We start from the raw sequence: 13,112 nt of genomic DNA, 5'->3' as shown, positions 1-13,112 counted from the left end.
TTTGAATCGAAGTACCACAGTATGACTTGTTGGTCATTAGTCTACATGGATATTTTTTTTTTTTTTTTGGCTGTCTCAAAGATTGAAAACTCCTGTTTCAGAACAATAGTAATTTTGGATTTTTTTTTATCAATTATAAAATCATTTTTAATTTCAATCCAAAATTATTTCTTTCAAAAATTCGGAAATTATTTCTTTAGAAAATTCTGAAATTATTCTTTTGAATTATTATTATTCCAAAATTTCTTTTTATTTATTTAAAAAAAAAGTCATTTTCGTTAATACTTAAATTATTGTTTTCATGAAAGTTTTTTTTAAAAATGTCAGTAAATTCTGAAGGTAGATATGCCACTTTAAATGCTGAATTCCCCCAAAAAGTTGTTAGGGCCTCAAGCTCTATCTCTCACTGGTCTGTTGAATTGAATCAAATTCTGTTTTCTTAGTTGTTCTTTCTTCAATGTTTTTACCATTTTCTGAAAGCGGTCAGCGAGCCACTGCAAAAAAGCTCTGCAGGCCAAATGTAGCCTAAAGACTGTACATTGAAGACAGCCTATTTAAAAGAATGTTTCAAAAAAAACATTGCAACATGCTATTTATATGTTAGATTATTTCAATCGTGAGAAACTTGACTTACCCACTCAAGCTTGGCATATTAATATTAGTTTAATGTGTTATCAGATCCATCACACACAATGATTGTCAAATAGAATCTGCAAGAATTTTCCAAATGCCTTCAAAAGTGGAAATTGTTCTTGTTCAGTTCCTATCAAAACATTTTCTGTATGAATTTTGTGTTGTTAGAAGACAAGGCATATTTACCGGGTGGTTCAACACGTTACTACTAAACAACACATATACTTGTAAATATTCCTCTGAGGAATTTCAGTTTGTGTACTCGTTATCTATCAATGTAAAACAAAACTTTTAAAAAGATTTTACACTTAATCCAGAATGCTTTTGAAATTCTTCATATTTCAGAGAATATTTTAAGAAATATATATATATATATTTGTATTTCATTCATATTTTTTATCTTTGGCCTAATCACATTAGCACAACAGAGCTTATTCCGTGCTGAAAGAAGTAGCGAGGCTGCAACCAACGAGCTCTTTGCCCTGTCTGATAGCAGGAAGACTCTGTTATGAAAATCTTGACTTACCTCAAGAAGGTTTGAAGATGTCCGAAATGGCCTTGGAAAGAGAATTGTCTCATCCCCAGAACTCCCTGTCCCGATGTTATGTTTCTGTAGGAGTGGGTCTCGACATGATGTCTGATCTGGCAAGAACTAGACCACCTCAGCAAGAGCTTAAAAAGAAAGCCTTTGAAGCATTTTCTAGGTAAGCGAGTTAATTTAAATGAAAGCTTCTATAACATATCAACTTTCTGCCACAGAAATTACGTTTTTTCAAGAAAAATAGTTAGTGCTTTCCCCATGGTATAATGGTCTAGAACAATTCCCATAAAGACCTGTGAATTCACCTTCCAAAATTCATCTCTACATTGTTTCTAGCTGCTGATAATTTGTATGAAAGGCAAAGAGTGTGACATTATCTCACTTTTCTATTTCAATGTGGTTTATGTCGAAAGCTATGAATCAGAAAGTTGTGATTTCAAATAATTTTCCTTAAGGTGATTTGGTGTGTAAAAAAAAGCCATTCCATGTCTCATGTTTTCACATATTTTTTCATGAATTTATTCATAGAAAAAGGAAAGATATTTCCATATTGCATCAAATGTAGTATCATTATTTACTTTAACAAATATTAACTTGTTTTTAATTTTTTTACAATTGCAGAGCAGCATCTTCGGATCCGAATGATCATTTACCAGAGTTTTATTTAGCCCTTCATTATGCAAATGCTCGCCAGGTAACACATTCTTGTTTCATAATTTTTTAATCACAATTTCGGAAGACTTTCTTAACTGTGGGGTCTTTGAAGAGGTTTTAGGAGGGTTGTCAGTTTGGCTGAGATAAAAATATTATTTTTACTTAATTATGTGCTGAATATTATTTTGTGGAAGAAGAGGGAGGTCTGTGGCCTTCATTTTACTGCCAAAGGGGGGGGGGGGTCCGTGAAACATAAGCTGTTCTTGCTGGTTTAAATGGAAGTACTCTGCATTGAAAGAACTTGAAGTAATAAATATAATTTCATGGTTTTGAAGTACGGGGTCAGTGATAAATAAGTTTTCCACTTCAGAGAGGTCTGGAGTGTGCTCTGTTCCAAATGAGACATTTGGGCAACAGGAATTTTTGGAATTTGTGCAACAGGTTATTCAAATGATGCGCTTGTCATTTATTTTGAAATAAATAGTACAAAAATATGTTGATAGGTGGCGCTGGAGCACACATATGAATATTGAGTATGCTTACACATGTAAATGTTTAATATAAAGCACTAAAACTACTCAATATGTGTTCATTCTGAACAATGTACTCTGATCTCAAAACCATGTTTTCAACAGCTGAATGTAATTAGACATTGGACCTCTTCGTATCTGCTTCATATGTCGGAATTCTTTTGCAACTGCAACAGAGTTTTGTTGGTTCTGGTGGAACAATTTTATCAGTAAAGTTTTTTCTTGCAAGGCAGCATGGTGTGCAGATAAGTAGCATGCTTGTGCGCAATCCACCTTCTTATCCAAAAAATAATGGCAATGGATCCAAAGAATCCTGGGTATACTCTGTAATGCTAATGATGTTTCACTCATTCAACATATGCAAATAAATACCATTCGCCTATCAATGCATTTTTGTACTTCTTTTTATTTAACAAATCACAAGCACATCATTTGAATAATTTGTTGTACGAATTTCGTCTCATTTGAAGCAGTAAAACACACTCCAGACCTCTCTTAAGTGGGAAACTATTTCTCGCTGACCCTGAGTGACCACTGCCCCAGAAATTAGCTTCAAATATTTATTGTTAAATCAAAAGAATTTTTTTTCCTAAATAGCTGTCAGAGGCTGTGCAACATGCCAAAATGGCCCTGCATTTGCGAGCAGAACATATTCACTCATTACATCTGCTAGTACTTTTACTGTCAGCACAAAAGCAATACAGTGAGGCATTGCAGTTAATTGAAGCTGCTTTAGAAGAGTTTCCTGATAACTTCAAGTAAGTGAATGTATGGGTTTTTCCTCTTGTTTTATTTTTAACACCTACTAAATATTTCGCTTTGTTTTGAGGGGATTCTTTGTATTTGTTCAGTATTTGTATATAGCTTTCCTTCCTGAACTTAATATTCTGTCATGTTTGGGATTACAGTTTGATGTGTACAAAAGCACATTTGGAGGAGCATTGTGTTGGAGGAGAAGTGGCCTTGCTGACAAGCAAGCACATGTTGCAGCAGTGGAAGAACAATTATGAAAGTGATATCTCACCGTAAGTAGTCAGCGAATTTCAATTACATTCAATTTTCTGCTTTAAACATAATTTTTGTGTGTTACATGCAGGGTGGTCCAGAACTCATGGGCTAAACTTTAAAGACGGATAGAACACATCTAAACAAGCAGTTTTTATTACATAATGCATAGTCACAATGCAATCTGTGAACCACTAGGCAACGCTGCCAATTGAAATTGAAATTTCAGGTTTTACTATCAGATTATTGTGATATGCAGACAGGATGGGTGGTTTCATGAATTAGGTAAAGGCACACCTTTATTTGACGTATGTTGCTGCAGACAGGAATGCTTCAGAAGCCAATGACTGTACCGAGTACTGGGAGTGTTTTCAGATGTGAGAAATTCCAACTTTGAAGGATTTCACTAGTATCCATTCAAAACGGAATCCTTGGCTCACTCAACAGCATGTATGATGTAGGGCATGCCAGGAGTGTGAAGACACCATAAGAATCCCATTTCACACAAGCACTTTCCTCTTATTGAACTGAACAAGGCTTAGGTTCTATCATTGATCGATAATTTCAGTCGTTGCCCTAAAGAGTGACAAGACCATGTCAAACATTTGCTGTCATTGATTGCACAAAATGCTGGTTTTGCCACTTTTCGTCATTTCTATCATTAATTTCGGGGGTGTCCCACGAATTGGAAAAAGGTAGAAATTCACAGTGTCACACATGCACAGTTACAATCACTCATAGGTTTGTGGTTTTTTTATGTGGTAGGTGTCTTGTCGGAAAACACTTTCGATACTTCTGTGGACAGGCATCCAAAGCGTTCCTGTCCACAGCATCAGATATGACCATACCTTCCCAGGATAGAATTGACAATTAATGCCTGCTAAAACCATTGATTCGTGTAATTGACTGCACAGTCGAGTAGTTCACCGCTTGCTTTAAAACCATGAATTGTATGACAAAATTTGTTGCTTGTTCAGGTGAGTTCTATCACTCTTTAAAGTTTTGCCCATTAGTTCTAATTCGCCCTGTTTATTGTTGTTGGTATCAATAGACATAGATTTGATATTTATTGTTTTCTTTGTCTTTCACAAAAGAAATGGTCATCCTCCTAATCTGCTAAGAGTGACGAGTGACAGCCGAAGTGTGTTCCAGCTATATGCCTCAGAATTTTCTGATGGTGACTCAGGTAATGTATATTTTTTTCATTGTGACAGCTGGAGCTGTATATATTATTTATAATAAACTATAAACCCTCGATTTAACTAAACTTTAACCATCTAGTCCTGGAGGGGACCGGATGACTTCTTTCCAAGTTCACCTCAACATAAAATCAAGAAAATATCCGTTTTTTGATAGTTTAATTATTTTTTTAGTCACGTTTTTAAAGTATTAATGGCTGACAGGTTTCCATACATATATTATGATTCAACAGGTTTGTTTTAAGTGATTTTTTAAAGAGGCAGTATTTGTATTAAGGTTCATCTATACATCCACATGCTGTGTGTTTTGCTTCAGTGGTTTGCTGAAATTTCCCATCAATTTGTACGAATGTCATGAAATATCATGTTTATTGTTAGCCAAGGAATGTGCACTAAGCAAACATCAAACATGAATGGGCCCACCACAGATAGATAGTGCATTGGAGAGACTTGGTCTTGGATTTTGTATAACAAAGGCTGTGTGGTGTTCACTGCTATTGATGCTGGGGGGTGGGGGGGGGTGAAAAAGTCAGTTGTCTAGGGTATTTGGGTATTTATATATTTTTTACCCTACAAAGCAAGTAAGCATACATCTTAGATGCCAAGTCTCCCAGATTTCCCAGAAAGATCCCAAATTTGCAGTTCATCTTCAACACACTTGAAAAATTCTTATATCTCTCAAATTTTGACTGAAATTGAAAAAAATACTTACTTTGGGGGGGGGGGAAATATTTCAAAATATATTCCAGAAAAAGACAATTGCTTTTGCCCCCCTTCCTCCCTGCGCCATACCTTCAAAAGGATGTCGAAAGTGTGTAAACATACAGAAGTTGTCACTATCCCGTCAAAGCACGAAAAGAATGTTTTTCTTGTGGGGAAAAAATGCAAAATTTGAAAAGCAGCCAATTCAGCCTCTTGACAGTTGAATCGACTTGTATCTAGAATGACAATGCATCCTGTTTTTTTTTTTGGGTCCAGCGGCAATATATATATATATTTTTTTTGATGTAATTTGATTTGAGTGTAATGGCAAGTATGTGTGTAGGTTGAGTGTAATGGCACTAGTGATGACTGGCTTGATGCCACATTTTTCCTGAAGGGAAAAATCCCTACTATTTTGCTTTTCTTTTCCAAAAATCCCTTTCGTATTTTTTGATTTGTACAGAATTTAGATCCGTGCATATCTCCCTAATTGTCATTCTCCAGAGTTGGCAGCAATGATATGTTGACGCACCTTTAAAAAACTAAAAATGATTCCGAAAAACTGTAATAAACAATATGGCCACAAAATTTCCTCATATATATAGATAGCATTAAGTTGGTCGTCTTAAATTTCACTGCTTTTACACAACCCATTCATCACTTTTTTTTAAACAAACAAACAACAAATTACAAGATACAAAATAATGCAAAACATAATATAGAAATGCAAACATAAATTGCACACAGACAATTGCAAAAAATACACACATATATTGCATGCACTTTGTAGCCCCAAGGGACTGTAAGGTCCTTCCAGCAGGCCTATATGATTTTCATTTCCTTCAGCAACAGCTCTTTTATTTATTAGATGTATTTTACCATATATAATTAATATGCATTATTGCAATAATTTGTTTCAAATCACTGCATTAATATCTGTGTTTTTGTTCATATTAAATATATTCTAATCTGCATTTCTATGACTATTTGTGTGATTATTTCTATAGGTGAAGTTCATTATTATTGCTTGATTTCATTATCATAATTACTTTCTTTTTGTTTTTTCTTTTCTAAAGGATCGAGAGCTGGAAACTCAAATGTTGCAGTTGCCAGAGTTGAGCAAGCTCTCTCAGAAGTGGCATCATCTGTGAGTGGTTTCCAGACTAAACCGGGGCCCCAGTCTGTTTGGTTACTTCAGCTACATATCTGGCTTCTCATCGCCGATCTTTATCTCCGTCTTGGTCAGCTCAAAGAGGCAGAAGCATCAATTAATGAAGCCAGTGTCTTGTATCCACTATCTCATCAATTGATGGTTATGGTAAGTGAATTAATAACTTGTGTGCCACAATGGCGTATCTGATTTTTAAGATTTCAATTACTGCAGTATAGTATTCAATGTAAAATTGATACAAGTTCAAATATAAACCCCATGAAGATTTTTGTGCGTAAATCTAAGGGATTACGTGGGGGGTACCCAAAAGTAACCACAATTTATTTTTTGCAATTTTTTTATGCACTTTTTTTACAAAAATTCTTTCATTCCCTTGAAAGTTCTCTGTATTAGAGCTAATGCACTTGTCGAGTCTATTCTTCCATTGAAAACATTTTTAAAATTCATCTGTTGTGATGCCGGATAGCACCTCCATCGTTTTTGTTTGCACCTCATCCATGTTGGCAAAATGCTTGCATTTCAGGTCTTTCTTCATCCATAGGAATGAAGAGAAGTTACAGCTAATCAGGTGAATAGTCCGTGTGGGGCACAGGAGTCATATTGTTTCTTGTTGACAATTGGCACACTGTGAAGGATGTGTGAAACAAAGCATTTTGTCATGATGCAAAAACCAGGCTCCCATTTCTAACAAATCAGGTCTTTTCTTCACACACTGTTGTGCAATCTTCTTTGACTATATGGCTTGTATTTTCTGAAACATTCCCCTAATTTTCTCCACCCCATCTTTTATATAATGTCCTGTTTTTTTCCCTCGTTTTCCTGTTTTCAATGAGACTTGTTAAAATTTTAGAAATCAATGATTAAGATTACTTTCATGTCTTACGAATTATATTACGATAATTTTGACTCTATCGTAATTAATTTTTGTCATATAAAAATATTTATTTCTCACATTTGTTGAACATCTGCGTTTTTTTTTTTGTGCCAATGCCCATCATTGGTGATTTTTCAGCAATTTTAGTGATGGGAGGCTTTTTTTTTTGCTTTTTTTTTGACAATTTTTTTTGGCTTTAATTGGCAACTTTACTTGCTTCTGAAAAAAAAAATTGTCTTTGGTTGTAATTAACAATGTCTTGTATGGATCCCAATTTATTTTCATGAAGAAATATGGTCATGCTAGTATTTATCAGTGTGTGTATTGGCATTTTTCTACTGGAACACTTTTCGCAAGCTGGATGGGATCCCTTGCCAGGCCATGATTGTGCTCCCACCCCCCCCCCCCCCCCCCCCCCCGGTCTTAAATAGTTTTATCTGATTTTTTTTGTGCAATATTTTCATGTATTGAAATTTGTTCACGTATTTCTAACATTAATTTTCTTCCATGTTGCTAAAGCGAGGAAGAATACACGAGAGTAAACATGAATATGCAGATGCCAAACTGTGTTTCCAGAATGCGGTAGCTGTGAATCCATTCCACGTAAAAGCTCTACAACATTTGGTAAGGTTTTTCCTTGAATATGGCGGTATCAGTTTTTACTGAAATAAAACAGTTTTTTGAATGTTATACGGTTTTCAGCACATTTCGTGTTAAACATAATATGCATGACAAGATTGCAATTCTCATTTCTTTTACACTAAAACAAGAAATATTTCACCATTCAACTAACTCAATTGACAGCTTCATTTACTACCATTTGTACCATTGTAAGCCTGTTGCTCTCTATTGCATGGCATCTCCCTGGAAAAAAGTCTCTCCACAGCGAGCAACAGGCGACAACAGTACAAATCTTCAATCATAGTTCAAAAAGTAGATGACAGAACTATAATAAGCATTCCACAGAAACAAACTTCATGTTACGTTCACAGCACGCATACTCCAACATGTGCCGATTTGCTAGAAGTTCTGCAGAGGAATATGAACAAGGTGTATGGCCCTCCACATCCTAGAGCAGGGCCTCCTAAGCTGGGATCTTTTACAGGTCCCCAGACCAGACTTTCACTGGCCTCTTTATGATGAATTTATAGCGTGAAAAAATGAAAAAACAAAAAATAATAAGAATCAATCTGGGCCCCATGACTGCAGCCTTGTCAGTTCCACCCTTGTGGGGGCCATGACAAGGTGCATGTGTGGTTTAGTGCTGGTAGCTTCATTTTCTATGCTAAGATATGTAAATTTATTTGCACCCATGAGGAAAGGCATGACCGAAACTATTCAGTATGGTTTAGGACAGTGTTTCTTAACCTTTTTTTGCCCGTGGCCCCCTTTGAAGCATTTTTTTTTCTTGTGGCTCCCCTGTCCTGTCTAGTGTCTTCAACCCTCATCTAGAAGCAAGGTTCTTTATACATATTGAATTGATTTTTTCAGTGAATTCATATTGAATAAAAATTTTCCAAATAAGATTGATCTCCAGACCACTTGTCTAGAATTTATTGAGCTCCCTGATAATCCGAGTTCTATTCAGGGCCGTCCCAACATCATGGGCGCCTTAGGCAAAGTGATGCTATGGTAGTCCCATATTTAGCTGGAAATAAACTGCCTACATATTTCCTACTTATTTTCAAAATCTATAGTACTATACAAAATATCATAAGGTGGGGTCACTTATGGACATGAGACCCCCGGGCGTGACCCCTCACAAGAGGGGGACTGACAGAGCTTAAGCCCGGGGCCTGATGTAGTTTTCATCATTTTTTGTTTTCACACTATAAATTTAATATAGAGGAGGAGTCTGTGAAAAATGTAGCCTTAAACATTTTCAAGCAACTGAAGGCCCGTTGCAGAAAAATGAAAAAACATTCTGCTTTTGGTTTCGGCAGGAAACAACACTATAATCCCTTGTAATAATAATATGTTGCCGTGCTTTAATCAAAGTTCATCCACGTCCGTTCGTCCGTCCCCGTCCCCCTCCCAGAATAGTCTAACAAAGAACTCCCTCCCAAAACACCAAACAGGCACACATCAATCAATATACTCAGCTCACAGTGACGCACACTTTGAGAACTACTGCTGTACAAGGTTATTGTTACATAGATGTGTATCATTTCATTATTTGTCATTTGATTTAGACTTATTCGACTTTTGTACCCCAGTATTGAAAATCTTTTTTTAGGGCCTGATACATAACTGCCTTGGTGATACTCATCTTGCTGAGAAGACATTGCGCGATGCGGTAGCCATTGATCCCATGTCACATCAATCCTGGTAAGCACATCTTCAATCGTATCTAAAACTCAAAAAGTGTATTTTATATTTTTAGCCTAATGGTATCTGCTCGTTTCCTAGGTTTATAATGGGAAGGATTCTCCAAGAAATGGGTAACTACGAGTCAGCGAGTGAATGCTCCGCCACAGCTATCGAGCTTGAAGCCACGAGTCCGATTCTGCCATTCTCTCACGTACCCAGAGTACTCGAATGAGTGATAATCAAAAAATATAGCATAATGGAAATCATGTGTGCACGCACTCAGCTTTACATGCATTTTATCGTTACATATATTTATATTTTTAATGTGATGTGATTCATTCCATGCAATTAGTCATTCCAATTGTTAAGATTTGTCTTACGTTTTCTTGTTTTAAATTCATTTTAATGGACGTTAATGATTTTGATAAAACTTGATTATCGGAAACAAAAATATGCTTTGTGGATTGTTAAAATTAAGTATGAAACAAATATAAAGTATGTGTCGATATTTTGTGGGCATTACATGGGTAGACTTGAAACATTTCTGAATGGTTTAGAAATGATCAATGATCGTGAAAGGGCTAATAACCAAAAAGTTCTTTTTCTGTAGGAAGAAGTATTCTTTTTCATTGTTTATGTAAATCAAACTTTTTCAATGCTACAATGTCACAATTTTCTATCTGTGTTTTGAAATGTACTACTTCACTACACACCAGCTCCAGTTATATGTCACCATACGACAATTTCCAACCACTGGAGTTGGGGGGGGGGGGAAATAAAAGTGCTATCTATTGGTGGTTACTCCAGGCTCAGTAGGTAAAGAACTTGTTTCTGGTATTCTATACCTGGATTCGAACCCGCAGACCTTGACAATAACCTTCATAGTAGAAGACGAGAATCTTACCAGTGCGCCACTCTGCCACTGAAACCTATATCTGCCGCTCAAATTTTTTTTGGGATCCTCTTTTTGAGCGCAATTTATGTAATTTCACATTGATGTCAGAATTTTTCATGTTTTAAGTCTGCTTCATTTGGTTTTATCAGCCGCTTGTGGGAGTTAATTTCCAAGTTTTTCACTGGGTCACATGTTTGTTATAAAGTTTTCAAATCGCGCAAGAATTCAAAAATCGTTCTGTGTAGCGTAATCTATCATGATTGCATGGAGAATCTCCCACGAATTTGTGGCATTCAATTTGAGATTTGCTTTGTCCTATTCAAACCTATGAAACAGCTTTTTTCTTTGTTTCAATCCCTCGTTTGAGGTATATCCAAATAAGCAAATTTTGTTATCCTGCAAAAGATACAAAACTATGAGAGTAAGATTCGGGCTATTTGTACGAGTGAGAAGCATCTTCAGGACTAGACATGTGAGTAATTAACATAAGTCTAATATATGAGGTTTGTTCGAAAAGTATCTGACCTTTATTCATAAAAAATACTCATATTCAAATACAACAATCTTGCACTAAAAATAGTCCCCTTGAACTGCCACACATTCTCCTAACAGTTGTGCCTTTGTCGGAAGTAGTGTAATGCCTCTTTTGTGATGGCATGCAGCTGGTCTGCTGCATTCCAAATAATGTCTTCTCTTGGCTGAAATCTGGCCCCTTTCAGGGGCATTTTCAGCTTGGGGGAGAGCAAGAAGTGACGCGAAGCCAGGTCAAGAGCCAGACAAAGCATAGATGTGTTGTGTTTGGCCAAGAAATGCTGTTTCGAAAGTAAAGAATGGTCAGGTAGGTTATCGTGATGGAATTCCCAATCACCTGCTGCCCACAGGTCTTGCCGTTTCCATCTCATAGCATCATGAAGGCATCGCAGAATCTCTTGATAGTAAGCCTTGGTGATGGCTGTGCTGTGTGGGTGCTACAACCATGCCATTGTAGTCAAAAAAAGACGGTCAGCATGACTTTGGCATCACTGTGGACCTGCCTTACTTTTTTAGCCTGTGGGATGGTGGATGCTTCTATTGTGATGGCTGAAACTTGGTGTCGGGGTCGTACCCACAAACCAAGAACTTGCTTGTGATCACTGTATTGTGGAATTTGGGATCACTGTTCATAGTTTCCAGCATGTCCCGTGAAATCTCCAAACTGAGTTGCTACTGCTCAATCATTAACAGCATCGGTATGAATTTCGCGGAGATTCTCAAGCCTAAATCCTCAGTCAAAATAGAAGAACATATCCAATGCTGATACTCGCCTCATTGGTAAGTTCTCTTATCATGATTCAATGATCCTGCATCATCATCAGGTCCTCGCTTGGTCAATGAGGATCTCATTTCTAGATGTTGAGGGCCTACCAGAACGTACTTCACTCTCTACTGATGTGCAGCCATCTTTGAAATGGTTGTACCACTCCTTTATCTGTGTGGTGCCCATTGCAATGTCCCCCGAAGGCCTTTTGAATCTTGCAAATTGTTCAGGCCTGTCTTTTCATCTTTTTCCGAGGTTGGGGGGGGGGGGGGCAAAGCACATATATTCAATACATGCATATATATTTATATATTTCATCTTGTTTATCCATTTCTATTGTATGTTTCAAAAAGCTCCCCCCCCCCAACCCTCCCAAATATTGGGCCCGAGATTGTTTCCACTTGGTAATCATCAAGCTTTACCCAAAATTTAATACAGTAGCATCCATGTTTATCTGTCACTTTGTCAAAAACGGAAATCCGACTGGGCTCACTTACACTTCATCACTCATCAGTGGTCTGCCAGCAATTGGCAGCTTCTGCAGGCAGAAAAATATTCGAGCATGTGCATCAAGATCACCTACATACATGACTCCCCCCCCAGCTTTATTGGTTTATGCACAAAAAATTATGATAGGGTATTTTTCGGACAAACCTCGTAGATGTTCAACAGAGTCTAAAACTTTATTCCTGTTTATTCTGCATTATCGACCATTTATTCTGTTTTTATTGTGCGAATAATCATTTTTCAGAGATCTTGATGTTCATTGTGATTCATAGTACTTACACGAATATATATACATATGCAGTGTTCGAATCATTCAAAATATGATTTGTATAGATTTAAAAGAGGGATGTGTGTAAAAGTCGCTGTTATACACATATTGCGACATCCTTATATCGTGAACTTGTTATATGTGTAATTATCTGTAAAGAAAAGAGAGGACATATTGTGTCATTAGCCGGTGCTCGTACTTGTTTGTAAGTTTAAGATGTATAAAAAAAAATTACTATTTATATATAGTATATATATATATATGTATTGCGCTGTTGAATGATTAAAATTATATATATTGTGCTGTTCATAATTTATCATGATGTCATTTTGGTTATAAGATAGGGTGGGGGGGGGGGGACCCAAAAGTAACGAGGACTTATTTTTTACAATTTTTTTATCACACAATTTTTTTTTTTAAATTGTCAATTCCCTTGAAAGTACTCTCCCTTACAGCTAATACATTTGTCTTTTATTTCATCGTTTAAAACATTTTTTCAAGTTCTTCTGTTGTGATGATAGAGAGC

General features: G+C 36.4%; 1 protein-coding gene across 2 annotated transcripts in view; it reads left to right on the top strand.

Annotated features, from left to right (window-relative positions):
- The window catches only part of Ttc7 (tetratricopeptide repeat domain 7), a 30,510-nt gene extending 17,612 nt beyond the window's left edge, over positions 1-12,898 (top strand). Inside the window, exons 10-18 of one of the 2 annotated variants that reach the window (XM_089237807.1) lie at positions 1,054-1,337; positions 1,796-1,868; positions 2,956-3,116; positions 3,267-3,383; positions 4,458-4,549; positions 6,341-6,582; positions 7,829-7,933; positions 9,546-9,637; positions 9,719-12,898. In XM_089237807.1, the coding sequence (XP_089093933.1) occupies positions 1,054-1,337; positions 1,796-1,868; positions 2,956-3,116; positions 3,267-3,383; positions 4,458-4,549; positions 6,341-6,582; positions 7,829-7,933; positions 9,546-9,637; positions 9,719-9,851 (1,299 nt within the window). In that variant the 3' untranslated portion in view covers positions 9,852-12,898. The remainder of the gene's footprint in view (positions 1-1,053; positions 1,338-1,795; positions 1,869-2,955; positions 3,117-3,266; positions 3,384-4,457; positions 4,550-6,340; positions 6,583-7,828; positions 7,934-9,545; positions 9,638-9,718) is intronic. The other variant, XM_089237808.1, reaches the window with a different exon arrangement.
- The last annotated feature ends 214 nt before the right edge of the window (positions 12,899-13,112 follow it).

This window comes from Pholcus phalangioides, unplaced genomic scaffold (assembly GCF_987345545.1).
Source record: "Pholcus phalangioides strain wild (caught in Gottingen) unplaced genomic scaffold, Ppha-v1.0 ptg000010l_1, whole genome shotgun sequence".
Taxonomy (NCBI): domain Eukaryota; kingdom Metazoa; phylum Arthropoda; class Arachnida; order Araneae; family Pholcidae; genus Pholcus; species Pholcus phalangioides.
This window is presented reverse-complemented; position numbering and strand designations above follow the sequence as displayed.